General features: G+C 42.0%; 1 protein-coding gene across 2 annotated transcripts in view; it reads left to right on the forward strand.

Annotated features, from left to right (window-relative positions):
* The window catches only part of STON2 (stonin 2), a 50,244-nt gene extending 29,762 nt beyond the window's left edge, over positions 1–20,482 (forward strand). The window contains exons 1-4 of one of the 2 annotated variants that reach the window (XM_033141723.1): positions 8,392–8,473; positions 11,801–13,645; positions 18,543–18,745; positions 19,666–20,482. In XM_033141723.1, coding sequence (XP_032997614.1) covers positions 8,413–8,473; positions 11,801–13,645; positions 18,543–18,745; positions 19,666–19,749 — 2,193 coding nt within the window. In that variant the 5' untranslated portion in view covers positions 8,392–8,412 and the 3' untranslated portion in view covers positions 19,750–20,482. Of the gene's footprint in view, positions 1–8,391; positions 8,474–11,800; positions 13,646–18,542; positions 18,746–19,665 lie in introns of those variants that run through there. The other variant, XM_033141714.1, reaches the window with a different exon arrangement.
* The last annotated feature ends 6,276 nt before the right edge of the window (positions 20,483–26,758 follow it).

Here is a 26,758-nt window from a genome sequence, read left to right on the forward strand (position 1 = left end):
CCTATGCCTGTCATAATCTGAACACTCCCAGTTGCAGAAGAGAACAGGGTAGCGTTGAGCCCAGTGGTCTATAGCCAGGATTAAAAATCGAGGAGTAACATGTCCCCAATGCCTAAAAGGAAATTAGATGTTGTTGTTTGTGGTGTGAAATGGAGAAGGAAGCATGGATTTCCTGTCTACTTCTCACCATGCAGTCCCAAGGTAATTATCAGATCTTGTTCCTGGATATTATGAATTGCTCATTCTTGAATCATGGTTCTTTTGCAGGTCAGCTTTGTCCTGAAATCATAGGCTTGGTACTTACTTTTTCCTTTTCGTGAACTTCCTCCCTCCTTATGTGATCATGTTGTCTATAGGAGAAGGTGAGCGTTGAATGTTGTAAGAGAGGAAACAGTGGCCTCTTGCCTAATTCCGCTTTCTGGATTTCTGTGATGTGACCCCTGGTAATCTGATGAACTTGTGTAGCTTTGTGTGCGCACAAATAAAAGGAAGCCAACAAAATCCCAAGTGACGAATGGAAGATAATAGTCTGATATTGGCTTCTGTTAATTTCCTGCCATTGTGAGTGGCTGCTTTAGCATCTGAGACTATTATTATTGAGGTTTGTTTGATTGATGGGCACCCATGTCAGAGAAGGGTCCCAAGTTAAGGCAAGAAGGTTGCCTTTCCTTCAGAGATGAAGGTCAGGGGATGAATAGCTCTCTTGTTATGAATGTTGCATCATCAGCGTACATGTCCTTCACTCTTTTTCGGAGCCTTGAGGTCTGGGCTGCAAAGATTTCAGTAAATGTAAATAAGATGCAGTGTTTCTGTTCCCAAGTGTCCCAGGTTCCCAAGGAGGGGAATAATGGGATGCATGCAAGCAGCCTGGTTCCAGGCTCAATTGCTCTCTAATCATGCAAACTTATAAGTAGTGGTTCCCAGGCTCTTGTTTTCATCTGGCAGTAGAGAAAGCAAAATAGAGCCAAAAAGAAGTCACTCTGGCAACTTGGGCAAGATGCAGCAATAATGTAAGTTAAGAGGCTCTGTTTTTGCACGACAGACATCTCCATGGGAGATGGAGTCCCACAATATTTGCAAGGCCACAGGTTCCCCATCTTTCCTAGGGGAACATGCGTGTGTGTTTATGTACTGTCCCTGAAGCTTGAGGGGTACTGTGGGTGAGAAGTCAGGAGGGCAGGGGCTGGAATCAGTGGTTGATCAATAAAACTTCAGTTCTCAAACCGAATCACTATAATCTCTGAGAAATAGTCTGCTTCTGGCTAAACTGCAGGAGCTGGCCACAAGCCCTACATAACAATTGAGGAGGAAGCCCCTGGAGTTCAGTCCATGGCATACACATGCCTAATTCTGTGTTAAATGTGGCTGGAGCCCAAAAGAAGATGCTGCTGGTGAAATGCCTGAAGCTATGATGGTGGGAAGCAATTCCAATGTGTTTGTTCTAAATGACGTTCCACCCATGTTACCTGGCACATGCTCAAAGCACTGTGAAAGCTTCCCATAGCAGAAGCAGATGGTCTCTGAACAGGTCTTATTTCCCACTGTAATGAAGACTTGGAAGGTCAGTGGCAACCCTGACCTCAGTTTGCTAAAATTGCCAGATGTGCCAGAATTTTGTCTACATTACAGCTGTCATTGGTAAATCTGCTGGTGAGATGTTGTTGTTTGGCTTTTGGACTGTGGCCCAGGAAAGGAGGAGAGAACACAGTGTGACAGGGATGGTTGCTGTCCAGTGGAGAGAGAAGCAACCACGAGGACTTCTTTTTTAGGTAGAACCATTATGCTTTAGGGACGCGGGTGGCACTGTGGGTTAAACCACAGAGCCTAGGGCTTGCTGATCAGAAGGTCGGCAGTCTCGACGGGGTGAGCTCCCATTGCTCGGTCCCTGCTCCTGCCAACCTAACAGTTCAAAAGCATGTCAGAATGCAAGTAGATAAATAGGTACCACTCTGCCGAGAAGGTAAACGGTGTTTCCGTGCACTGCTCTGGTTCACCAGAAGCGGTTCAATCATGCTGGCCACATGACCCGGAAGCTGTATGCCAGCTCCCTCGGCCAGTAAAGGGAGATGAGCGCCGCAACCCCAGAGTCGTCTGCGACTGGACCTAATGGTCAGGAGTCCCTTTATCTATTATGCTTTAGTGAGTATTAGAGAGGAAGTTCATTACAGGCTACGTGCGTATGCAGAACTACAAATGTGACTATATCATAGAATCTGAAGAGTTGGAAGGGACCCAAGAGTCATCTAGTCCAACCCCCTGCAATGCAGGAATCCCAGCTATATCCAGTCCCAGAAAGAAAGAAAAAACACTGGGTAGAGAAGAGGTAAGAGTGGAGAAGCAGTGGAGAGATGCCCCAAATTGACCCCAAAGTTGCTTTACCCTCCTGAGGATTTAGATGTGCATTTAACACCATAGATGCACATTTGAAACCTTCACGTGGGGAAAAGCTGCTGGCAAAGCAGTTTGGTGCAGGTAACTAGTAAACGAGAAAAGAGTCCAGTTCCTTCACATTTCTGCTCTCAATCATTCCTTCCCAAACAGCTTTTTCCAACCACGGGGTCAGGGCTCTATTGCACAGATATGTGGAGTTGAAGCACTTAAGATAATTTCCCCCTACAACTGCATTTACGGAACATTTTCTCATTCTCTTCTGTGGTGTCTTCATTATACTCTTTCTTCTTATAGACCCCATCAAACCCCAAGTAATTTCTCTGACATTTGGCTGTAAAGTTTTCATACATCAAGACCATGCTTGTAAACACCACTGTTCTCATTATATGAAATAATGAGTTAGATTTGTCCTGCTCAAACAAAAATGAAATTGAATTATCTCTCTATCTGAACAAAATTTCCATGGTGATAGCTTTAAAGTTTATTATTGCAAGGAAGAATGGATATAATTTATGGCCATAAATTATATGCTAGTCTGTTCTGCCTAGCATTTTAAGATTGTTGTTCATATTCATGGCAGCTGTGCCCAGCTCAGCTAGGCAGCAACCTTGCAGTAACTTGACAAGTGGGAAATGATAAAAATGCTGCCTCCACTTATATTAATCTCTTCTTCTTCTTCTTCTTCTTTGGTGATCACTCATAGCCAAGTAAGATTGTCTTTCATAAACACAGTTTTAACAATGAGTCCGCAAGTGACTGTGGAGACCAGTTCTGGATCCACATGTCCTTCCACAGTGGGGGCATAGGTTTCCGGGCAGGGGTTGATCACAGTGTGGATTTGCCAAGCATGCCTTCCTCTTAGCAGAATAGAGCCTTACTGCAAATACCGTTTAATCTCATACCTGGCAACTTGCAGCAGTTGATGCAAGGATCACCTAGATTGCTGAAAGCTTGCATAGAGGGGAAAAACACGATTAATTTTCTGTTTTGTGGTGACTTTTATTCTTCAGCTCCTTGCATGGCAGTGATCCCTTTTGTTCTTGTGCCTGAGGCTTGTGAGCAGTTTGCCTGTACATATCAGGACCATGGGTTTAAAGTATCAGGACCATGGGTTTAAAGTGTCATTTTAAACCATGAAATCCCAAGAGAAGATAGAACAGTCTTTATGTATGCCACAACAGCAGCAAGAATCTTATTAGCAAAAAACTGGAAGACAGAAGAAATACCAAAAATAGAAGAATGGCAGATGAAAATGATGGACTATATGGAGCTTGTTGAACTGACCGGGAAACTCCGAGACCAGAGGGATGACGCGGTGGAGAAAGATTGGAAGAAATTAAAAGTATATTAAAAAAATTATGCTAAGATTAGTGTTTAAAATAAGCAGGAAGAATAGACAGGCAGCAGATACAGAAGTTAGATAAGATGTAGTAATAGATGAAGTAATGTTAAGGTTATTAAATAAGAGAAGATGATTAGTGTATTAATATGAGAATATAAAAAGGTAAAGAAATTACTAAAGTGATTTATAAGGAAAGCAGCCGGAGAGGACATGAGGAAGTCAATTCACAATGTTACAAAGAAGGATAGATAGGTTTAAATAAGTGTTTTTATTAATTTTTCTTTTGTCTTGGATTTTGTTGTAATGTTCTTATGGTTTGTATTGTATTGTTTATGTTTTGTCAAAAATCAACAAATTTTTAATAAATAAATAAATAAATAAATAAATAAATAAATAAATAAAGTGCCAGGTTGACCAAAGTAAAAGGAAAAGCGTTGAACCATTCACACAAGAGTGACATGGAGTATTAGGCTGTATATTGTATTGGCCACCCTTTGCTCCTGCTCCATTACACTTCGGCAGTGGCTTTCCATCATAGAACTCAAATGGTTTCTTTTATAAGAAGGGTATTCGCTCCCATTGAGTCTTTTAACTGATACTCCTCAACTACTAAATTATTACTCTGTTGGTTTGCATATGTAGAAACATAGGAGGAAGATGCCTTATACCAATTCAGTTTCTAGCTCTACACTAGGGATGTAAGAAGACTTTGCTTTCCATTCCACCCTGTATTCTTTGCACGCAGCAGTGTTTCCACTCTGCTGCGGTTCATCCTCTGCCAAAAGGTATGTTATTCATATTGCTGTCTACTGTGGCAAAATTGCATAACTTACTATGTGAATTACATTGTCATTGTGTTATCCCACCCCATTCATTTCAATACAGAGGAAATACAGTGCAAAGGGGGGTGGGATCATAATCGGTTGCATATTGCTTGTGTACTGAAAGCAATAACAACATTGCAGGCCAACCATATTTGCCTAGGGAGGGAGGAGCAGCCATTGGACACCACATCATTCCTCACGGTGCTTCTCCACCCTAAGAGTCAGCCTTGGCATAATGCTGCTCTTGGCTTGACTGAGCTCTCCTCATTCTTGTGTCTTCACCTACAAGGGCTGTGTCAGAGAGAGAGAGGGAGAGAGAGAGACTGCAATATTAAGTGAAAGGAATGGTGACATTCTTGTCACAGGCAGCTAGGTCACTGACCATCTTGCCTGTGAGTCCTGGAAGACCGGCTTCCTCCCTTGTAGGCCTTTTTCCACCTGGCCTGGGAAGGCAGGGCCCTGACTGACTTGTCTGGCTGCTAGACAGACTCTTGGGCTGCGGTATTATTTAAGGGGATTTTTTTAATGGGGGTTGCCGCTGTTATTTATATTTTTTAATATCTTTATTTTAGATCTTACTATGATTTATGTGGAAATTGTTTCAATTTGGTGGTGTACTTTTTGATCTTTTTATATATTGCTTATGATTATTTCTGTTCTGTTTGTAATTAGCCCCCCCGCCATGTTGTAAGCCACCTTGAGCCTAGTTTTAACTAAAGAAAAGAAGCATGCAAATAAAATAGTATATGTATTTACAAACAGTGCCGGCTTTACATATAAGCTAAACAAACTTAACTCTCTTGGGGGCCCCAAAAAAATTTAAAGGGAAAGAAAACCCTGGATGTACATTTCCAAAATATAAGATAAAAAAACAAATAAAAATAAAACCTACAGACAGTTAGAGCTTAATAATTACTTCACTATTAATATACAGTACTTCTTAATTGTATTTCACTATTAATATACTTCTTAATTGTATTTCAGTTCAACAATTACTATGATAAAATACATATTTTGCTAGGTACTAATGGCTGTAGATACCTGTTGGGTTCGTAAATTACCATATAGCAGCATATATTCAACACAAAAAACAGTGACAATTTGTTGTTACAGACAGCTTCAAAAATGACACTATGTAAATTGTCTACTTCCTTCTCATCTTGCTGTCAGTGCAGGCGTTTTGTCATATTCAGCAGATAGAAGATACAGTTCTGCATTAACATTTGATCCTTAGGAAATACCTTGGGCACCAGAAGCAGGAAACCGGTGTTACTATTTTTGAATTCAAGAGAACACCAATGGGAACTGCTCTGGGCAATGTTGTGAAAGCATGTTTTCAAAATAGAAATGGCTGCTGTTTTTTTCCATCTTCCCCGTCGTGTGAAATTCTGAAGAAGCCAGGGTGGTGTAGTGGTTAAGAGCAGTAGACTCGTAATCTGGGGAACCGGGTTTGAGTCTCTGCTCCTCCACATGCAGCTGCTGGGTGACCTTGGGCTAGTCACACTTCTTTGAAGTCTCTCAGCCCCACTCACCTCGCAGAGTGTTTGTTGTGGGGGAGGAAGGGAAAGGAGAATGTTAGCCGCTTTGAGACTCCTTAGGGTAGTCATAAAGCGGGATATCAAATCCAAACTCTAAATCTATTCACATATATTATATTCTTAGATATTGCTAAATCCCAGCTTTGAGTATCATTCACCATTTATGAAATTAGCCTTGCTGTGGCTCCTGCAACCTGTATACCAACCAGACACCCAAAGTACTGATATGGAACCCTCTCTTACTTTGGAACTGCTGATTTTGGCTGATCTGGCAAACCTGCTATCAGTTTATCAGCAAAACAAGTGCAGCAAAGGCAAGTTTCTTTACAGCTTTTTCCTGTACAAAAGCTCGTATTGTCTCTGATCTCCTTGTAGTTGGCCTGCAGAAATCACCTGGCTAAGACTTGAATTGGAACTCCCTGTCTGTTATATTAGGCACCAGAATGTCATAGTAACAAAATAGTCACTGTGTTGAACTGGAGAGCTGGGACTCAGCTACTCTAGTCAGAAAACAATGATTTGAATGTGTTATTATAAACATGCAACACCAGATGGTGCCAGAGAGCATAATTTTTTTTTGTCCGTGATTTTCCATAGGTTTTCCCCCTTTTGTTACAACTATCTAATTTCTGACTTATTTATAGCGTGTTTTTTCCTGCACGTAGATCCATCCCTGATAGTACAAATCAATCTTATATTGATCATACTTTCCTTTCTCCTATTTTAAAGCAAACATGTTCTGTGTTTTCAGAAGTAGAACAAGAGAGAGTTATGTCTGAACATACTGTGGCTTCAGTCCTGTAATACCTGGTGGATATCTTCTGTGTTGTGCTTTTTCCTTCCCTTTTAAGCCATTCCACTACCTGAAAGTATGAGCTCCAACCAGTGACTAGAAATAACAACAGATGAATCCTCCATATACAAACTCCAGTTGCACCTTAAAGAGACATGCATGTTGTGTTATCTCTCCTGTGCAGCTATCTGATATTAGCAGCCTGTTAATGGTCTTTATGGCAGCAATGAAACTCCTGCATGTAGCCATCTCAGATAGGAATACGTGAGGAGGCAGATATTAAGCTGTGTGTGGATATGAGCCAGGTCTGAAGTCCTAGCAGGCTGGTAGCTTGTCCTTTCAGCATGTTTGTGTCTGCTGAATGGAATGAGACTTTGAATCTCAAGAGCTCAGTCAAATGATGAATTGGGTTCTACCTTATGGAAGCTTCTGCCCCAATGAATCTGTTAGTCTTTTATATGCCACAAGATTGTTTTTCTCTCTTCCTAGTGCACTAGCTTAAGGCTGAACAAGATGGGTAAAGACTGGAACCTTGGGAGTAGGGGAGCTTTGGTCTCAATCCAGATCAGGCCTCCCTCACTGCTCTTTGTATTGTGCGGGACATAGTCTCCCATTCATTCAAGAGGAAACTTTTCTTTAACATAATAGCAGACAAATGGTGCCTGATGCTGTTTGGAACCACACCAGGATACAAAGATTTAAAGCCCCTATTCCCTGCACACAAGAGGGTCCCAATCCAGGATGTTTCCTTATGTCATAAATGGCAAATGAAGACTCGGGGGCCAAATGTGTCCCTCCAGGGGGACCTGGCCAAGCCACACACCTCACCAGCCCTGCTTTGAACCCATCTAGATACCAGTAATTTTTGTCTGGCTGGAATGTGTCCTTGAACTCTTGATAGTGCTTTTTATTTGTCTTTTGCAAAGGTAAAAGGTAAAAAATGCTCTGTGCACTTTTTCCTCTGGCCTCACCAAACAAAGTCATGTGGCCCCAGGAAGGAAGAAGGGAATATGGTCCTTGGAATGAGAAATGTTCCTCATCCTTGCCTTTATGTCCTTGTGGACTCCTTGTAGCTCACACTGGGAAAATGAATACTGAACCAGGCGGACGTTCGGTCTGATCTAGCAGTACTGTACTCTTATTATGTTATTGTGCAGCATCTGAGATTCCCTTCTTTCCCTGGTGCTTTGGGATTTAACTTGTAGCTGCATTCTAGCCTATGTGGGCTTAAAGGTAACTGTGTGCTTTGACTGGGACAGGGAACATCCGACTGCATGTCCCATGGGAGTGTTGTGGGTATCAAGGAGTTAACACTGTGTTCAGTAGAAATGTTGACTCAGCATCATGTGATGAGTCAGCATCAGGAAACTAAGATATGGGGAGTTGCCTAATTGGTCTGTAGCCAGCTGGTATAAAAAGGTATGGTTGCCACACACACACACACACATACACACGGCGGGGGCTTCCCCCCTATGTGTAATCCCACCTATGTATGCTGATTCCTGGGTGTAAGAAGACTGCTTTATGATGACGCAAGACTGCAACTGGAATAGAGTGGCTTGGGAAATCCAGCCAGATGGGCAGGGTATAAATATTATTATTATTATTATTATTATTACTACTACTACTACTACTACTACTACAGAGCCCTACTTAAAATATGACTTGGCTCCTGAGTGCTTCATGTTGGGGACATCCTTATATCGCAACATGTCCCTCTCTCTGCTGTATAACGTGATGGGTGGCCTTGAGCAAAAGCGCTTTCTCTCAGCCTAATTTCTACCTCACCAGTTGTGGTGAGAATAAATTGCTTCCCCGATCAGGGCAGGGCGCATACAACAATGAAACAGTCTTCCCACGGAACCTTGGAATGCAAGACCAAATTCCAAAAATATTTCACTGTCAAGCCAAATTACCTGAGCATGGAAAAAGAGCTAAAACCATTTGCAGTTGTGTGTGTATTCCATGCAGCTCTCCCACAGCAGGCATTTCCCTGTGTCCTCGTCAAAGTCCATGACTGCTATGAAGTCTCATTCTGTGTATGGCACATACAGTACCTTATCCTCTCGCATTGTTGGACTTCCTCGGTGAGGGCGTATGTGTGTGGACCCAAAAGTTCCCTATCATGTCTTACATAAATTAATAAAATGTAACGTTAGGAGTTCCAGGGCCTCACTTACCCAATTGGATATTTACGTGGAACCTCAGGTCTGTATATGTTTGCACATGAGGCCCCTGCTTTCCCCTCTCTTGGCCTTGGAGATGGGAGGCGTAAAAGACCTTCTGTGACAGCAGGTCGAAGGACTACGGGTACAGCTGGAGCTTTAGCTAACACAGTGGGGAAAGAGCCTGCAGAACCACCCAGGCCCTTGTGTGAGGGCAGGCTACAAGTACGAACCAGCCGCAAATAGAATATAGTGTCTGCACATGTTTTTCAGCTTGCTAGTTCAGTTATTATTGCTAATCTTCGCCCCGTATGAATAATCAAAAGCTTTGCTGCCGACAAGTTCTGTGAATATTGAGTTGGAGGTCATTCAGGCGCTAATTAAAATAGTTCTCACACCAGCACCTTGTAGATAAAGAGGTTGGCGAACCAAGTTTTCTACTAGCTCTGGGTTCTTTTATCAGTTTTCTTCAGCCCCTCCCCACCACCTTCCAAGTCAGCTTTCTACCCAAGCAGCCTACAGTGTCATTGAAAGCGCTTCTGCTGGATGATGAGCTGCATTTACTGAAGTCCTTGTGTAGTTAGGAAATGCATTCTTTTCCAAGCAAAGTGTTCTTTCAACCCATACTATGTTCTGTTCAAGGTCACAGATATAGTTGGCAAGGCTGCTATATTCTTCTTTTTGTTGTTGAAAAGGACTACAAAGCTGTAGGATTCATTTTATGCCTTCTGTTGCTATTGCCGGTGGATTGGGGGCAGGTATTCTAAGAAAATGGTTCATGGGTTGGTTGGTTTTCTCTTTTTGTTTTGATTTACAGGACTTTAAAATTACAAATAGATATTATTGAAAGCCCTCATCAGGGAAGACTCAAAGGATGATCTAGTGTCATGTTACATTATAGTGGGTGCCCTCAAGGAGGCTGAGCATAGGCCCAGGTTCAAAATGTAATCTAGAGGTGAGATCAAGCAACAGGTGAATACCAAAAGGAATTAGGCAGGCATGGTACTGCATAGGTTCAGGTCTAAGGAGCCAGAGACCCGTGTTATTTTTAGCAACTGGAAGGTTGAAAAGGAAGGCCTGATACCAAATCAAATCAAACCATTGGGTGTCCAATGCAAAGCACAAAAACTAGCAAAACATGGAGAAGGAGTGTTTGTTTGGAATATGGGCATTCATTGCACTTTGATCTTCCGTTTCTCTCAATTTCCCATTGTACTCTCTGAGGATATTTCGTACATGACCGTAGGATCCTCCATGTATGCTCCTGAGTAAGAGGAAGATGTGGAGCATGGCATCTCTGGGAAATATTTTAGGCTTTTAAAGCTATATAAGCTGTGCAAAAGCAACATAGTAGGCTTCTGTGAAAATCTCACTGTCTACACTTTTGAGATCTACCAATTAATTGGTGTCGTGGTGGTCGTGAGGTAAATGTTTTGCAGTAACTATAATTTTGAAAGAGGTTTCCTAGGTTTGTCTGGCTTTATGGCACCACCTTCTGGACATACTGTTAAATTATTCTGGCTCAACAAGGTTCATAGTTCTGAAGGTGGCATGACAACAAGGGCCTTTATTCGTGCATTACCTGGCAATATGTTTGCCATCTTGAAAAGTCAGAGCTGTGTGGCACATGCAAACAGTAATCATACTGCATGCCTGGGCATATGAGATGAGATGCTTTTCGCATAGGAACTAACCACACGATACAGGTTCTCAGGGTGATTATCATGGTCATGGGGAGGAAAACCTGCATTATACCATTTGGGTTCCCAATTTCTTTAACCCTTCACTGACCATTTATACAGATGTTTTAACAGCGACATGTTTAGTAGTCAAGAGCAGAGTTTATGATAGTTCGTATTTCATTTATTGAAATATATTTTATCTCAAATCTGTTTCATAAATTAATGATGGAAGTTTGGCTTCCTCATCTGTTGTTATTCTCTCCTCCACAGAACATGACAAGCTGTCAAGGATTGTGCATTGGCTAGAGACAGATTTATGTGATTGATGAAAGCACTTGTAAATGCAAATGAGCAAGCAACGGTTTTATTATTATTTGTAAATGTCTGTACAGTAGAATTACATTTTCTGGCTCCATGAATCTGACCAGTAGTTACAAGCAAAATCTGAACAGAAAGCAGAATAAAAAATGTCTAGCTCCATATGAGTTCTTGCGAAGGAGGTTGCTTATTTCTGTAAGTGGTTTCTCCCTTCTAAAGGAGACAAAAGCAGTTTGTGTGGTGGCGGGTTTGGACATCTAACATGCCGTTTGCCCCCCCCCCAAAAAAACCTTTCTACTGTACTTGCATTGCGTTTGTAATTACGGCATTCATTGGGTTGTATGCAATGTACAGTAATGCTGAAGTGAAGGTTCTGTTAGCACAATGGAACATGCTCCCCCTGGGTGACCCCTAAATCTGCCCTCCACAACTCTCCAGAGTAGTAGTAGTAGTAGTAGTAGTAGTAGTAATAAATAATTTATTATTTATACTCTGCCCATCTGGCTGGGTTTTCCCAGCCACTCATCAAATATTAAAAGCTTCCCTAAACAGGGCTGTTTAGTAAATTTAGATGGTGTAGGATGCACATGGGTGGAGGAGAGGAGGAAATACTGTTGTGCTAGCGCTAATCCTTGTGCTAGCACAGCTATTTAGTTGCATACTGCCCATTGTAGACATGATGAAACCTACTATGATGCCTAGAACTTGCATCCTAGGAATGACACCTTTTCTCATTTCTCCATATAGACAATTCCTCATCCCTTCTCGAAGATGAAGAGCTAGGCATGGAGACCACCAGCTGGCAGCTGAATAGCACATCTGTAAATGGCCATAGTGAAACCCCAACAACAGCTCGTTTCCCCAGCTGGGTGACTTTTGATGACAATGAAGTCAGCTGCAATTCTCCATCAACTTTATCCCCACCATTAGTAGCAACTGCAGCAGCAGCAGTCACAACAACACAGATCACAGATGTGAACTCTCTTACCCTCTCCTCATCCTTTAAGAAAAGGGATCGCCCCAGAAGTGCATTGGCTGACCTCCCTAAAATTCAGAAACTAGATCTTTCCTCAATAACCAGCTTGCCTTCGTTTAGTGGGACACCCCCTTGGAGTGCTACTAACCCTTTCCTTGACGAATCCCTGAGGGATGTTCAGCCTTCTCCTATCAACCCGTTCAGCTCTTTCTTTGAAGAACGGGACAGGCATTCTCAAACCTCTCCCATTTCTGGTAGAAACCAGAGAGACTCCCTCATTATCCTCCATCAAGAGCCTGACTGCATCAGCTTTAATGAGCCCAGTAAACACCTCAGGCACAGAGATGCTGTCGAGCAGCTCAAGCAACTCCAGATCGGGGATCCAGATCAGCTGAGCAGTCCTACTTTGCCTGATGACGACCCCACAGTCCCAACTGAGCTATACAGCACTGTGTCCTTTCTGGGGCCACCTCCGCGAAAAGATGGCTGGCCAATGATGCTGAGGATACCGGAAAAGAAGAACATCATGTCATCTCGACACTGGGGGCCGATTTACGTCAAGCTGACCGAGAGCAGGTACTTGCAGCTCTTCTACGAGAAGGGATTGGAAAAGCCTTTCAAGGAATTCAAGCTTGACATCAGCCATGAGATTTCAGAACCCAAACTCCAGAATTATGATGAGAATGGGAGGATACACAGTGTGAGGATAGATCGCATCACCTACAAGGAAAAGAGGAAGTACCAGCCAAAGCCTGCTGTCTCTCACATAGCGGAGAGGGAGCAGGTTATCAAGCTGGGTACCACCAGCTATGAAGACTTCCTCAGCTTCATCAGGGCAGTCCAGGATACACTAATGGATTTGCCTGCCTCGTCAACAGACCTGAGCACAGTGGGGTTAAACTACCAAGAGGAGGAAATCACTGTGGATGTAAAGGACGAGTTCTATGGCACCTTGGCCAAAAGAGACAATAGGATTTTGCAGCACAATGTGTTGACCCGAGTGCACGTTCTCACTTTCCTTTCTGGCCTGGCAGAATGCAGGCTGGGTCTCAACGATGTCCTTGTCAAAGGGAACGAAATAGTCTCGCGGCAGGACATCATGCCCACTACCACCACCAAGTGGATTAAACTGTACGATTGCCAGTTCCACTCCTGTGTGGAGGAGGAGGCGTTCGCCAGTGCCCGCGTCATTCAGTTTAACCCCTTGGACGCCTGCAGGTTTGAACTGATGCGCTTCAGAAGCGTGTTTTCTGAGAAAACGTTGCCTTTCACCTTGAGGGTTGCAGCTAGCATCAACGGCGCCGAGGTGGAGCTCCAGAGCTGGCTGATGATGTCTCCGGGGTTCTCCTCCAACAGAGACCCTCTTACTCAGGTCCCCTGTGAAAATGTGATGGTCCGCTACCCAGTGCCACAGGAGTGGGTGAAAAACTTCCGCAGGGATAGTGTCCTCGGGGAAAAGTCTTTGAAAGCAAAGGTGAACAAAAGTGCCAGCTTTGGATCCACCAGCGTGTCCGGTTCTGAGCCAGTAATGAGAGTAACACTAGGAACTGCCAAATATGAGCATGCCTTTAATTCCATCGTGTGGAGGATAAATCGTCTGCCCGACAAAAACTCTGGTGGGTACTCGTGCTTCAACTGGGTAATAATACTGGAAAAAAGTTGTATTTTGGGTGCTGGGTCATATTGGAGTAACGTGCAACATTAATGGATGAAATGGTGTTCTGTCAGAAGGTGCAAACAGAATGCCTACATAAAGCAAAGTAATTACCGGTACATTTCCTGAAGGTATGAAAATTTGCAGCAGTAATAGTAGTAATTAAATGTAGCGGTACTTGATTGTATTGAACATCACTTCTCATGGTTCTTAATTGCCTCCCCTTTTTTTGTTTTGTTTTGCTTTTCTCTCCACCATCCCCCTAAATCTGCCTCTGCTTACCTCTTACCTCTGCTTACCTCAAGAGTTTATAGCAGTTCCCTCAAAGAGCAACAACTCCCAGCACCCTTAAGGAACTGTAGTTCCCAGAATTCTTTGGGGGAAACAAAGACTGTTAAAGTGGTAAAACCGTGCTTTAAATGTATGATGTATAAGGTGATACAGGAAAAACTTTGGTGGAGAAGTGTGTTTGAGAAACCTTTTCAAGAAAAACTTAGCAGCACATGCACAGGGTCTAGTTAAACTGCCCAGATACTTGTTTAGGTAAAAATATCAAAAATGAGAAGGCAGGATGGACCCCACTATCCTCCTTTTCTCTTCTCAGTATTTTGTTTTTCTCCTCATCCCGCTTACCATTCAATAAAAACTAGACACAGCAATAAAAACCAATTCAGCAAAGGTTAAAAAGACTAAAAGGAGAAACATCCAATAATCAAAATGGCAACAAAAGCTATTAAAAACAAAAACAAAAAAACCTCGATCAAAATGAATCTGAACAACAGGTGTTAGAATCCAGGTATGTCCTAGGCAAGGTAAGAATTTCATTGATGGCTGGTTTGTTTGCTTTTCTCTGCTTTGAAATGGGACTGGGGCGGGGCGAGAGGACAACAGACCAAAACTGACATTCTGCATATGTTGGGGAAGAAGGATTTTCTCACAACTTCCTATCTAGGAGGCCTAGAGACTTCCTTTTGAAAGAAAGAAAGAAAGAAAGAAAGAAAGAAAGAAAGAAAGAAAGAAAGAAAGCTCAGAGTCAGAGCTTGCAGGCATTGGCTCTGGCACCATTATGATTTGGCTGTGGTATAAGTGTGTTAAGCCAAAAGGCATATGCCTAGCTTTTTGCAGAATCCTAATTTTCTAAACTTGTGCATCCTTCATATCTGCTGCTTGGCTTCTTCCTATGCCTTGTTCTGACAGGTTGTAAACCTCTCTGGGCTGAACCACTTTAGGCTGCAGGTAGAAGCTGACATGCATAAAACTCCTATATTCCAAAGCCTCCAAACACAGAGAGCTTGATGGGCAGGGCAGGGGGGATGCTATAATAAACCCTTTCCCCTGACATCTGATTTAATTCAGGGGGCGTTGTTTATTGGTAGGAGTCATTCATGTGAGTCCCCACCTACAGTCTGTAGTGGTTCATCCCAGACACAGATTTACTACCTTACTAATGAGCAGAGCTACATCTTTCTTTGTATACATAATTTGGGCTGCTTTGCTATAAAATGTGAAGGTGATGATTATACCAAAATACAGTGCAATCCTTTGTTTGTTTACTCAGAAGTAAGTCTCATTATATTCCCAAGCAGGTGTACGAAGCCTTAGCCAAATGGGTACTTCTCGCATCTCATTAAATTGGCCCAACTTTAGCCTTGCTTTAGTTATGCGTGAAAGTTTCCCCTTGCTAAGCACAAGGCAAGTGTTGTCACTGCACAGATGTCTGTTGTTGTTGTGCTTGAGGGGCAGCTGTTTTTATATAATCTATGTCACAAAACCAGTCCAAAAAACAACAACAGCCCTATGCTGTTGAATTGGATTTATGTGACTGTTCCAGGAACAGCTTGGTAACTTCTAACGCAGTCCCCTGATTCATAAGCAACATGTTGATGCTGGCTGATAAAACAAGCCTTGTTTACAGCTTGTGAGGAGTCTCAGTCCCAACTGGACAGGATTCAGGGCACCAGCGTGAAAGTGTGTTTTTTATTCAGTCAACAAGCAAGCCGAACAAAGAGTGTTAAGAAAACATTGATTCATCGAAGGAGTTTCTGCCTTGACTGTGGAGAAATACAATGCATTTCAAAGGACAGCACAGCTTTGGATCTGAAGACTGGAAAACTGGTGTCTAATCAATGTTCATCAATACTGAATACCCCTTTCTCCCAAGTACATTATGCTGAATATCTGAATCTGAAAAGTGGGGCACTGATAAAGCACATTTTCCTACGAAGCTAACACTGTTTATATAACACACATAAAAATAAACAAACACAAATACATTCCAGTTTAAACAATATATATTCGACCGAGGAAGATTCCACATTTCAATAGGACCTACATCTGAGTAAACATATTTAGGATTATAGGTTAGGTCACATTCTAATTGTGCTGCCCATGTTCATGCATGTCTCAAGCTGCACTGATCCTTCACCTGCCCACACTATAGATAGGGGGCATTAGCAATAACACTTCAGATACAGAGGCATACATGCTTCTCCCATACTACCCAGTTCCTGATTCTAAAGAAACATCTTCCTGTGCTCCTGTTACCCATACTAAAAGGCAAAGAGGGAACATGGACAGCTCTACCCAGACGTACACTTCGTGCCTCTGGCAAGGTTTTTGCTTGCACAAGGTCTGGGGAGGTTATATGGTATCCACTATTAACTGAGCATTCAATTTGATTTATGGGGAGGTCATACGGTATTACATCAAGCAACTGTTATCCCACCTTTTCCAGTTTGTTTTCCTGTCACTTTCCTTACTGCAAATCAGGTTTCTTGCAGTGCAGGATGACCTAATTCACTGCAATCACGCAACCTGAATTTGCTGCCATGTGATTGAATCCCACTCACAAAATAATGTTAGTCTGAAAATGGTTCCAGAACACACTTGTCAAAATGTTGGTGTCACAAACATGCTTTGCATCCATGAGAATCATTCAAAAGTCAACATTGGGATATGTCATCCACACAACTTACGTGCTGACTACTTCCTGTATACTGGATGCAACAGGAATCCGACATTAGATCACCTGGCATTAAAGCAGGCATTTGGGGCCTAAGCCTAGTGTGGCTTGTTATGGTCACCTAGTAAATTCAAGGGTGTGGCAAGATTTGAACGGGGGGTTTCCAGAGTTACAACCCACAAACTTACCTACAATGCTGCACCAGCTGTACTGAATCAGTTACTTCCCAATGTGGGTTTTTTCTTTGCCTTTATTGCCTTTTCTAAAGGGTATATGGGGCTCTCGTTGTTGTTCAGTTGTTTAGTCGTGTCCGACTTCATGACCCCATGGACCAAAGCACGCCAGGCACTCCTGTCTTCCACTGCCTCCCGCAGTTGGGTCAGACTCATGTTAGTAGCTTCAAGAACACTGTCCAACCATCTCATCTTCTGTCGTCCCCTTCTCCTTGTGCCCTCCATCTTTCCCAACATCAGGGTCTTTTCCAGGGAGTCTTCTCTTCTCATGAGGTGGCCAAAATATTGGAGCCTCAGCTTCAGGACCTGTCCTTCCAGTGAGCACTCAGGGCTAATTTCCTTCAGAATGGATAGGTTTGATCTTTTTTGCAGTCTATGGGACTCTCAAGAATCTCCTCCAGCACCATAATTCAAAAGCATCAATTCTTTGGAGATCAGCCTTCTTGATGGTCCAGCTCTCACTTCCAAACATCACTACTGGGAAAACCATAGCTTTAACTATACGGACCTTTGTCGGCAAGGTGATGTCTCTGCTTTTAAGATGCTGTCTTGGTTTGTCATCGATTTTCATGTAAATCCTCTGCGATTTACAACTCCAATGTAAACAACCAAAGATGCTTCCCAATTCTGATTTCTAATAACATTTTCTGGGACCTTTGGCAAATCACACAAGGCTCTTCTATATTTGCATATCAACTTTGCCTTATGGCTGGCAAACACTGAGTCCAACTTTTTGTTCAATATATTACACATCTAAGAATCTTCTAATTGACTATTTCCTGAAAAGTAGCAATGAAAGGGGTGATTTACAAAGGCAGGCATTTATTTGGAGCTTCACAGGAGAAAAGCAACTGGGAAGTGAGTTACAGCGGAAGAGCAAATGAGAGAAAAAATTACCAAGCTCCCTTCTGCCACTTCCACTGAAAATCTGTCTCCTGGTGTTGCTTTTTGGTGAAAAAGTGGGTTTTTTTTCTTCTATCCCTACATCATGGTGAAGTGTGTGGCAAAGAGTTCCTGTTCCCTAGATTTTCCAAACATGAAAACACAGCACTTGACTCAAAAAATACTGTCAGTGGGAACTAGCCCATCCCCAAATAAATGTTTTAATTCTCTTTGAAATATTGCCTAAGCCCCCTTGATTTCAATAGGACTTCAAGCTTTAATGGTGCTATATAGATTGGACAGTTAGAAGGCTCACACTTGTCTCTGAATATGTGGGGTATTTCTTTTATTAGAGGGGTGTGGGCGTGCCCATTACTTATTTGGAGCTTTAAACAGCGTAATATTGTATGTCTTGGTATGATCAAAATGATTCCATCAGCTAATATTAGTTGACAGTTTGTCTACATTCTTTCCAGTATCTATTGTAACAATTTTATCAACAGACTGGTGTAAAGCATAGAAGAGTCATTCAGTTACTTTTACAAGAGGTTCTTAAATACACTTCTAGAATATGTTGTAACATCATACTGAAACTTCACATCAAACTGAAACCCCAGTACTTTAATTTTCGTTTTTCAATAATGACATGACAACAGCATTCTGACTCATAACCATCTAATTAATTAAGCTGGATTTCCTGTTTTGTTCTGCTTTTAAGCCTTCTGAAGGCTTGACTTCAAAGAAAAAGTTTTTAACTTCCATGCCCCTTTGCCCTTTTGTAGCTTCTGGTCACCCACACTGCTTCTTCTGCCACCTGGAGCTTGGCTCAGACCGGGAAGTGCCTTCTAACTTTGTCCGCTATGTGGATGTGGAGTTTGACATGCCAACCACTTCAGCATCCAAAGCCACCATCCGGTCCATCTCTGTGGAAGGCAAGACAGATGTCAGGAAGTGGGTCAACTATTCAGCACATTACAGTTACAAGGTACGAGCGAGCAGCTTTCTTCCAGGGATTAAGTGAATTGGGGTTTGTTTGTTTTTTTGCAAATGAAACTATTGTATAGTATGTCTATTGGGATCACGAACCGCAGTGAACAACTAGATTCTCCATGTTGTCTTATATAAGTCTTCTACCATAAGTTTCGAAGTAGAACTACAGTAGGATTTGTAAGTCAGTGGTAGATTACATGTCTTGAAAAGGCCTCAGATTCAGTCCTTGGCAACTCTAGATATCTGATGGTAGGGCTCAGAAAGATCTCTTGCCTGAAACTGTGGCGATCCCCTGAGAATAACCAACATTGAGGTAGATGGAGCCAGTGGTCTAACTCTGTTTAAGACACCTTTATATGTTCATAAACCTGGCAGAGGGAGAGGAGAAATACACCAGATACTCCTCCCATTTTTGCTATAAGAACAGTGATGTGGGTGTTGCAGAAGGAAGGCTGGGATTACTGTACCCTACCTCCTTGAGCTCCTTCATTGTCTGATTTCAATCCAGCAGGCTTGAGGGTTCTTCCCATCAAATGGAACATTATGACACTGATTCCATGCTAATCTCTGCGCCCACTGCAATTTTGCCAACAACGATGAGTGTTGATGGGGTTGCTATGATTGGAATCTGACCCGCTTTTGCAGATGAGTGTCTCATGTATAGTAGGGTATATGTCCACTGTCTTTGCTGTAGAGCAGAGATGAAGAACTTACGGCCTTCAGAAATTTCTAGACTACAGCTTCCATTGTCACTGACCATTGCCATGATGACTGAGGCTTAAGGGTACTGAAGTCCCACAATAGCTGATGAAGGGCCCAGGTTCCCCATCCCTGCTTCAGAGCAGGTTGTCATTGGCTGATGTAGAAATTTTAGTGTTCTTTTCCCACAACTCCCAACTTCCTCTTCTTTATCAGGTGGAGATAGAGCAGAAGAAGAACTTGAATCCAGATGTGATGGAAGAACACACTGATAACCCCAAGGATTGTGCTGTACAGTGAAAGGAAAGGTCTATCTGCAGTTGGAACAGAAGAATCAACGGGCCTTGAAGAAGACAGAACAGCATGTCGCTCCTGCTGTAGGAAAAGCCAGAAAGAATCTCAAGCGCCATAGGGTTCCCTTGTCCTCTATGTCTGTACTTAGAGAGGAACCTATTTTGGGATTTGTTTACAGCAGACTGGTGGCTTTGGTAGAAGCACACTAAGCATATAGTATATAGGCTTACAACTCATTCAAGTCTGCCTTCATCCCCGACACTAATCTTTTTACAGTGATATAATGGTATTTTTTTCATCTCAAAGAAAAGGTGTAACTCTAGTCTTATTGACAGTCTTTCCCCCCCTACTGTGTGCTTGACATTACCTGAACTCTTGCAATTCAGTCCTCAGAAGAGCTCTTCTAGGTACTCTGCAGAAGCACTGAGGGGGAGGAAGGAATGAGAGATGCACCACAGCATCCCTTGGGTTTTCTGTCATGTCCATGACACTTAGTGAAACATTTTGACAGCTTTTCTTCTCCACCAGTGTAGACGGAACCACTGGGAATTCCACTGGGTGAAGGACAAGTGGATTGACCTTCCCTTCTTATAATCTCCAAGGCAGAACATTTAAAAATTGCACATTTCCTTGGATTTTGGTGGCCAGAAAGCTTCCTTTACTCACTTAGACTGACAGCGGGGCCAGGATTATTCTTTAGACTTGACATAGTTATAGCTGCCAGTAGAGGGGACTAGGATAATATTTGATCGGGCTTGACTGGGAGGATACTGGAAGGAAATAATTTCATTTAAATTAATGGTCAAGTGAATGGTCGGGTAGACTGGTTACTTCTCTGACAGATGACAATTTATATTCTTGATAGGGATAGAGAAAGGAGATGCTCTGTTTATTTTTTTTGTAGATGTTGACAATGCTGCTTTCATGTTCTGTCCCAAAACCTACATCTTATTTTAGAAAGACTGCAGTGCCACAGTTGTGTGTGATATTCTTACTTTATAATGTACTGGCATAATGGCATAGCAGTCAGTGTTGACAGTACTCTTTGAATTCTCTGTCTACAATAGTCTCACACAAGTGCAAAAATTAACAAAATTCAAGTTTCCACCCCACGTGACTGTAAAGATAATCTTGAAAATGTCTGGATTTACCTGAGCAGAATGTTCAAGGGTCAGGTGGTAAATGGAGTTGGAAAGCAGCATGGGACTTCAGCACAGAGGCATTATCATGCATTCAGGTCATTCAGATCCATTTGTTGTGTGTGTGACAACTGGTACACAAATATACAATCATCCCCTTTTTTCCACCCACGATATTCATTGCTATTCCACCTGTGGGTGGAGCTTAACAGAATATATGCCATGTGGGAGAGTTTTATCCCTCTCAATCACTCCTCCACCACCTTTTTACATTGCGAAAATGTGAACAGGTATTTCTGTACCTGTGCACATGCACCTTAAAACAACAACAACCCAAGAATTCCACAAGAGCTGAAGGTCAAACATTGTCAACATGCTTCACAATGGGCAAAATAGAGGATAGTGTATTGGCATGGACATGTGATGCTGTAGTACAAACAACTACCGGTAATTTATCTAGATTAGAGGTGGGGAATCCTGAGTTTCCCTCCACCCCAGCAGGCTATTTTGGCAGGTGGGTACTGTTGTCTAGCTTTCAATCACTGGACATTACTCTGGTCCTCTCCAATCCTTTGAGTTTCACCTCTGTGCAGAAGTGAATTCTAAGAACATTCAAAACAACATGATAGAAAATCCCAAACCCTGAGAAGATACAAATCCAAAGAAACACTACCATGCTGCCCTAAGTCTGGTTTATACATGCATTTTCATTACTGAATGAGAGTAATGAAAGGATATCTTTTGTGTTCTAATGGGCAGCACAGAGAGAACTTTCATGTCACATCACCTGTAAGTTAATAGCCAAGACCCAACTATACATGTGGAGCTGTTTTTAAAATGCAGTAGACATGCCTATCGTCCCTTTGGAGGGGAGGTGGAAACAGAGAGGTACTAAATCCAGCCTTCTTCCTTTCCCTTCCCACCAGGTGATAGGTAAGATTACTGTTTGTTAAAGAGGAATGTGTTATGTGCAGCTCAATCATGGAGAGGAATCACATCTACAGCACCTGGTGGTGGATGAGGTTCCTCATCTAGATGAGAATACATACATACATACATATATATATATATATATATATATATATATATATATATATATATACACACAGAGAGAGAGAGAGAAATTAATTCGTTCTGCGAGTGCTGTCGTATAGCGGAAATTTCGTCTTGCAAAGCACGGTCGGAGGAAGCGCGGTTTTACGGGAGGGGGGACCCGTTTTCGTTTTGCGAGTCGCGGCCATAGGGAAATTTGTCTTGCGAGTCACCCTTTCGTTAGCGAATGCCTTTCGTCTAGCGAGGCATTCGTCTAGCGAGGTACTGCTGTATATATATATAGCTCCTAACTAGATTTTGAGCAAAAGCTCTGCAATGGAGTCCACTTCCATATGCAGGTGGCAGTCATCAGGTATAAAGTAATCAAATGAACATATGCGAACTAGACCCACTTAAAAGCTGATCCTCCAGAGGATGCTAAAGCTTGGACCTTGCTGTTTCATAGCAGTCTCTGAAAATACTTCTCTGCATGTCCTGTATGGGTTTTGCTCAGGCATCTGGGTGGCCACTGTGAGAATAGGATGCTGGGCTAAGATGGGCCAGTGCCCTGATCCAGCAGGCTCTTATGTTCCTAAATATGCTACAAATGCATCAGGTACATATAAGAACATGTACAGCTGATCTTAGAGCTGTAAAAACAAAGTCAGCTGATCTTAGAGAAAGCAATTGGGCAGAGCAGGATGGATAAGGCTGAAGATATCTCTTAGATGTTTAGAGTCCAAAGGTATTAGGTTTCTAATGGTAACAATCAGTATCTTGTGAATTGTGCCGATTTCCATTCACACCCTAAAGCTTCTAATTCAACATGTCCCATGTAGAAAGCACTACAGCCCTTAGGCTTACAAGGCCATTTGTGATGGTTAGCAGGTGTAAATTCAAAGCTGGGTAGTATAAGACTCAGAAATACCTTCTTGAATGGAGAATGGAGAATAAACAGGAGACAAGGTTATAGTCCTGAGCAGAAGAAGCTGGGACAGACACATCATTGATGTTTATGTCCTCACAAGTGAGTATCACAGCTGGCTGATTATATCTGCCTTCGGTAGATTTGCCTTCATTTGACTTGCCAATATCCTGCCCACTGTTCTGAAAAGTTACGTAGCATATAATACCATTTGGCTTTAGTCATTCTTCTGTGGTATTGTCAGCTGTGCAGGGACTGATAGAATACCCTGCTAATTTATTGTGGAAAGAAACTGTCTCTTTGCTATAAAAAGGGCTTTGTGTGCTTTCAGTCTGCTCTTTGCTGCCTCCATCCAGACGGATTGTTCATAACCTCTTGCACTATTGTGATTGATTGATTGAGTGGGTTGGCTTTTTTTTTTTTTTTACATATTTTGTAACAGGTTTCTACCTTTTGATGTTGTACTATGAGAGAGTCTACACACTGGTTGATACTTTAGACATTTTGTTGTCCCCGTCCCCCCGAAACTTCTTTGAGAAATGTTATTTTGAGTTTCATTGTGGGAGGAACTGTTGAATAAAAGCAAATGAAATGCTACCTTTATTGAAGTCAATTTTCCGGTATTTGTGTTGGCATTCTACCTACAGATCAACATTCATAGTGCATAAGCATTAAAACTTCTTTCGAACCAAAGCCCTGTGGCCTATTTACAGTATTATACTTCATATATAGTGTGAATAGGGAAGGGGGCTGAGGGTGAGAGTGCTGTTTATTGAATTCATAGGTGAGTTAAGATTTGGACCTGGGGCTTTCTGGCTCAGAGCTGACATTCTAAGACTGGAATCCTAATTGCACTTAGCTGGGGGTAATTCAGTAGGACTTATCTTGTTAGTCACCATGTTCTCAATTTCAGCCTCTGCATCTAAAGGAAAATGCTCCGAAGTGTATGCAGAGTGCATTTTCCCAACCCTTGAGCAGTCTGCCCCACACATACGATATTACAGGGTAAGGTTTTCAAGCAGGCTTGAGCAATAACAGCTCACTTAATCAAGGCCTGGTATAATCATTATGCTGCACATGGTCAAATAAAAAAATGAAAACAAGCAGCATGCTGCAATAACACTGATGTGATGCAACTAACCAGGTGTCTGTGGGCTGGGTGTGGGCTGTATTGGTATACAACAACTGCACACATGGATGTGGCAACTCAGAGGTGACCCTGCCCACATTGAACTATGTACAAACAAGTCCATGCTTAAAACAAGCCTGTGCATTGGTTGCTCCCAAAGTTTTGCTCTACAATCTTATGCAAGAGCAGCTAAGGTGGCACCTTCCTCATCCAGAACAGCAGGATGAGGAAAACCACATCCCTTTATTAGCAAATGTATCAGATGACTTTGCACCTAAAACGGAACCACAAAGACGGTGGGTTACAGGTGGGTAGCCGTGTTGGTCTGCCAGTCGAAACAAAATAGAAAATTCTTTCCAGTAGCACCTTAGAGACCAACTGAGTTTGTTCTTGGTATGAGCTTTCATGTGCATGCACACTTCTTCAGATACCAGTGGGTGTCTAAGGAGCCTTTCTTATACCAAGTCTTCTTCCTCTTTGGTGATCACTCGTAGCCGAGTAAGATTGTCTTCCATGAACATGATCTTAACAGTCATTCCTTAAGTCAGTGTTTTTCAACCTTTTTTGGGCAAAGGCACACTTGTTTCATGAAAAAAATCACGAGGCACACCACCATTAGAAAATGTTAAAAAAATTAACTCTGTGCCTATATTGACTATATATAAAGTAATTCTCTTGAATTTTTCAATTTTTCCCACGGCACACCAGGCAACATCTCGCGGCACACTAGTGTGCCGCGGAACAGTGTTTGAAAAACACTGCCTTAAGTGACTGTGGAGGCCAATTCTGGATCCACACGTCCTTCCACAGTGGGGACATAGGTTTTCGGGCAGGAGTTGATCATGGTGAGGGTTTGCTCTGCTCTGTACTAAAATACACCAATGGATCAACATTGCAGGCATTTCTTTTCCATTTTTGGTAGATCTGTTTTGGATCTCATAAGACCTAAGGAAGAGTTTTGCTAGATCATTGGACCAATGGTCCATCTTCCAACCAGATGTCTCCTCCTCCATCCGAGGATCACAGGACAATTAACAATATAAAAACACAAAAATGCATAATATAGTAATAAATAAAAACAATAACGTCCTCACAGTTTAAAAGACACAGATTGCTTAAATAGTCAAAGGCCTGGGAGAAGAGGGATGTTTTTGCCTGGTGCCTAAAGACACGATTTATTACATCATGTATACAAAGCAAATAACTATTATAATATTAAATAAATATTATTATTAAATATGCTTGTCAATTTCACTTTTACTTGTGAGATTAAAAAAATTATAATACTACAATATGATCTAGTATTGGTGAGCACATTTGGCATTGCCAATCAATGTAGGTAACACTGAACCAATGGTCTGTATAAGGTTCTTACATTCACCCTGCACCTCCACGTGGTTCCTTTTTAAAAAATAAGAGGGGCCCAAGAATAGTGCCCCAATAATACACTTCCATAGGGGAGCAAGAGTTAACCCCCCCCCACAAGCCATTCTTGCTGCTGTATAATTGGGGGGAGGGCTGGTGAGTGGAGAACTACAGATTCACTTTTGCTAGAACATTTCTGTTCACACAAATCACAAGAAGTTTGAAATGTAATTGTATGTTGAAATAATCACTTCACTGGAGCATTATTATTATTTTTGGCTCGTTCCAAAATGAACAGATGCTGCAATGTGGATTTTAAAAGCCCCATTTATTTTTATTTGTGAGGAACATTTTCGCCACCTTGTGGTCTGATGCTATTACTGGAAAACTTGTGGGTGAAAAACAAGAGACAATAACTAACGGTACTCATCAAAGTGAGGTACAAAACTGGAACAATGTTTTTAATATAAAATGATCTGATGCACAAGGACTTTTTTTTTTAAAGCACCTACATTATAAGGTCACAAAATGTCCCTATGAAAATGTCTAGTTAGCTTCATACACTGTCAAATAATCCAAATATCCACAAAATTCAATGAATACCAAATTCAGGAACAGCAGATTAATAATCAGAGGATCTACCAAATGTTCATTGGGATCTAAACTAAAGGGAACTTCCACTGTATGTATAAACCCTCCACCCATCACTATTATTGCATAAAGAAATTCAGTATGTATTGCGACAACAACCATGTCGTTTCTTGTGTCACATTTTTCAAGAAGCCAATATCCAAGAACCAGATTAGATGTTACTTTGTAGTGTAGCAAGCAGTTCTCTTTTTGGAACTTATGTAGTGTTTTTTTTCTAGGAAAAAGTTGAGGTTCTAATGTTAACATGTCAGGTACTTCTGTCACAGTTCAGAAACAAATGAAGTATTCATTCATACAATAACAGGACTATTTAGAGCACTATCACTTAAAATGTTTTTGACAACATTGAAAGGAACAGATAAATTCAGTTCCAAAACCTATGATCCCCAGACTAAGGGAGGCTCTGTTGTTGTGAAGGCCCTGGGACAGAGCCTACTTGGTGGCAATTCCATTTGCAGAATGCCCTTCTTGGTGCAGTAGTTTGTCTAATTCATTATACAGTGGTACCTCAGGTTACATACTCCGCTAACCCAGAAATAACGCTTCAGGTTAAGAACCTTGCTTCAGGATAAGAACAGAAATTGTGCTCTGGGAGCGCAGCGGCAGTGGGAGGCTCCATTAGCTAAAGTGGTGCTTCAGGTTAAGAATAGTTTCAGGTTAAGAACGGACCTGCAGAACGAATTAAGTTCTTAACCAGAGGTACCACTGTAGTTAGTTAAGTATTTCTATTGCTTTACTTGATCTGGAGGGGCTGTCCCCCCTTGGCTATGCCCA

The sequence above is a fragment of the Lacerta agilis genome, chromosome 1, assembly GCF_009819535.1.
Source record: "Lacerta agilis isolate rLacAgi1 chromosome 1, rLacAgi1.pri, whole genome shotgun sequence".
Classification (NCBI taxonomy): domain Eukaryota; kingdom Metazoa; phylum Chordata; class Lepidosauria; order Squamata; family Lacertidae; genus Lacerta; species Lacerta agilis.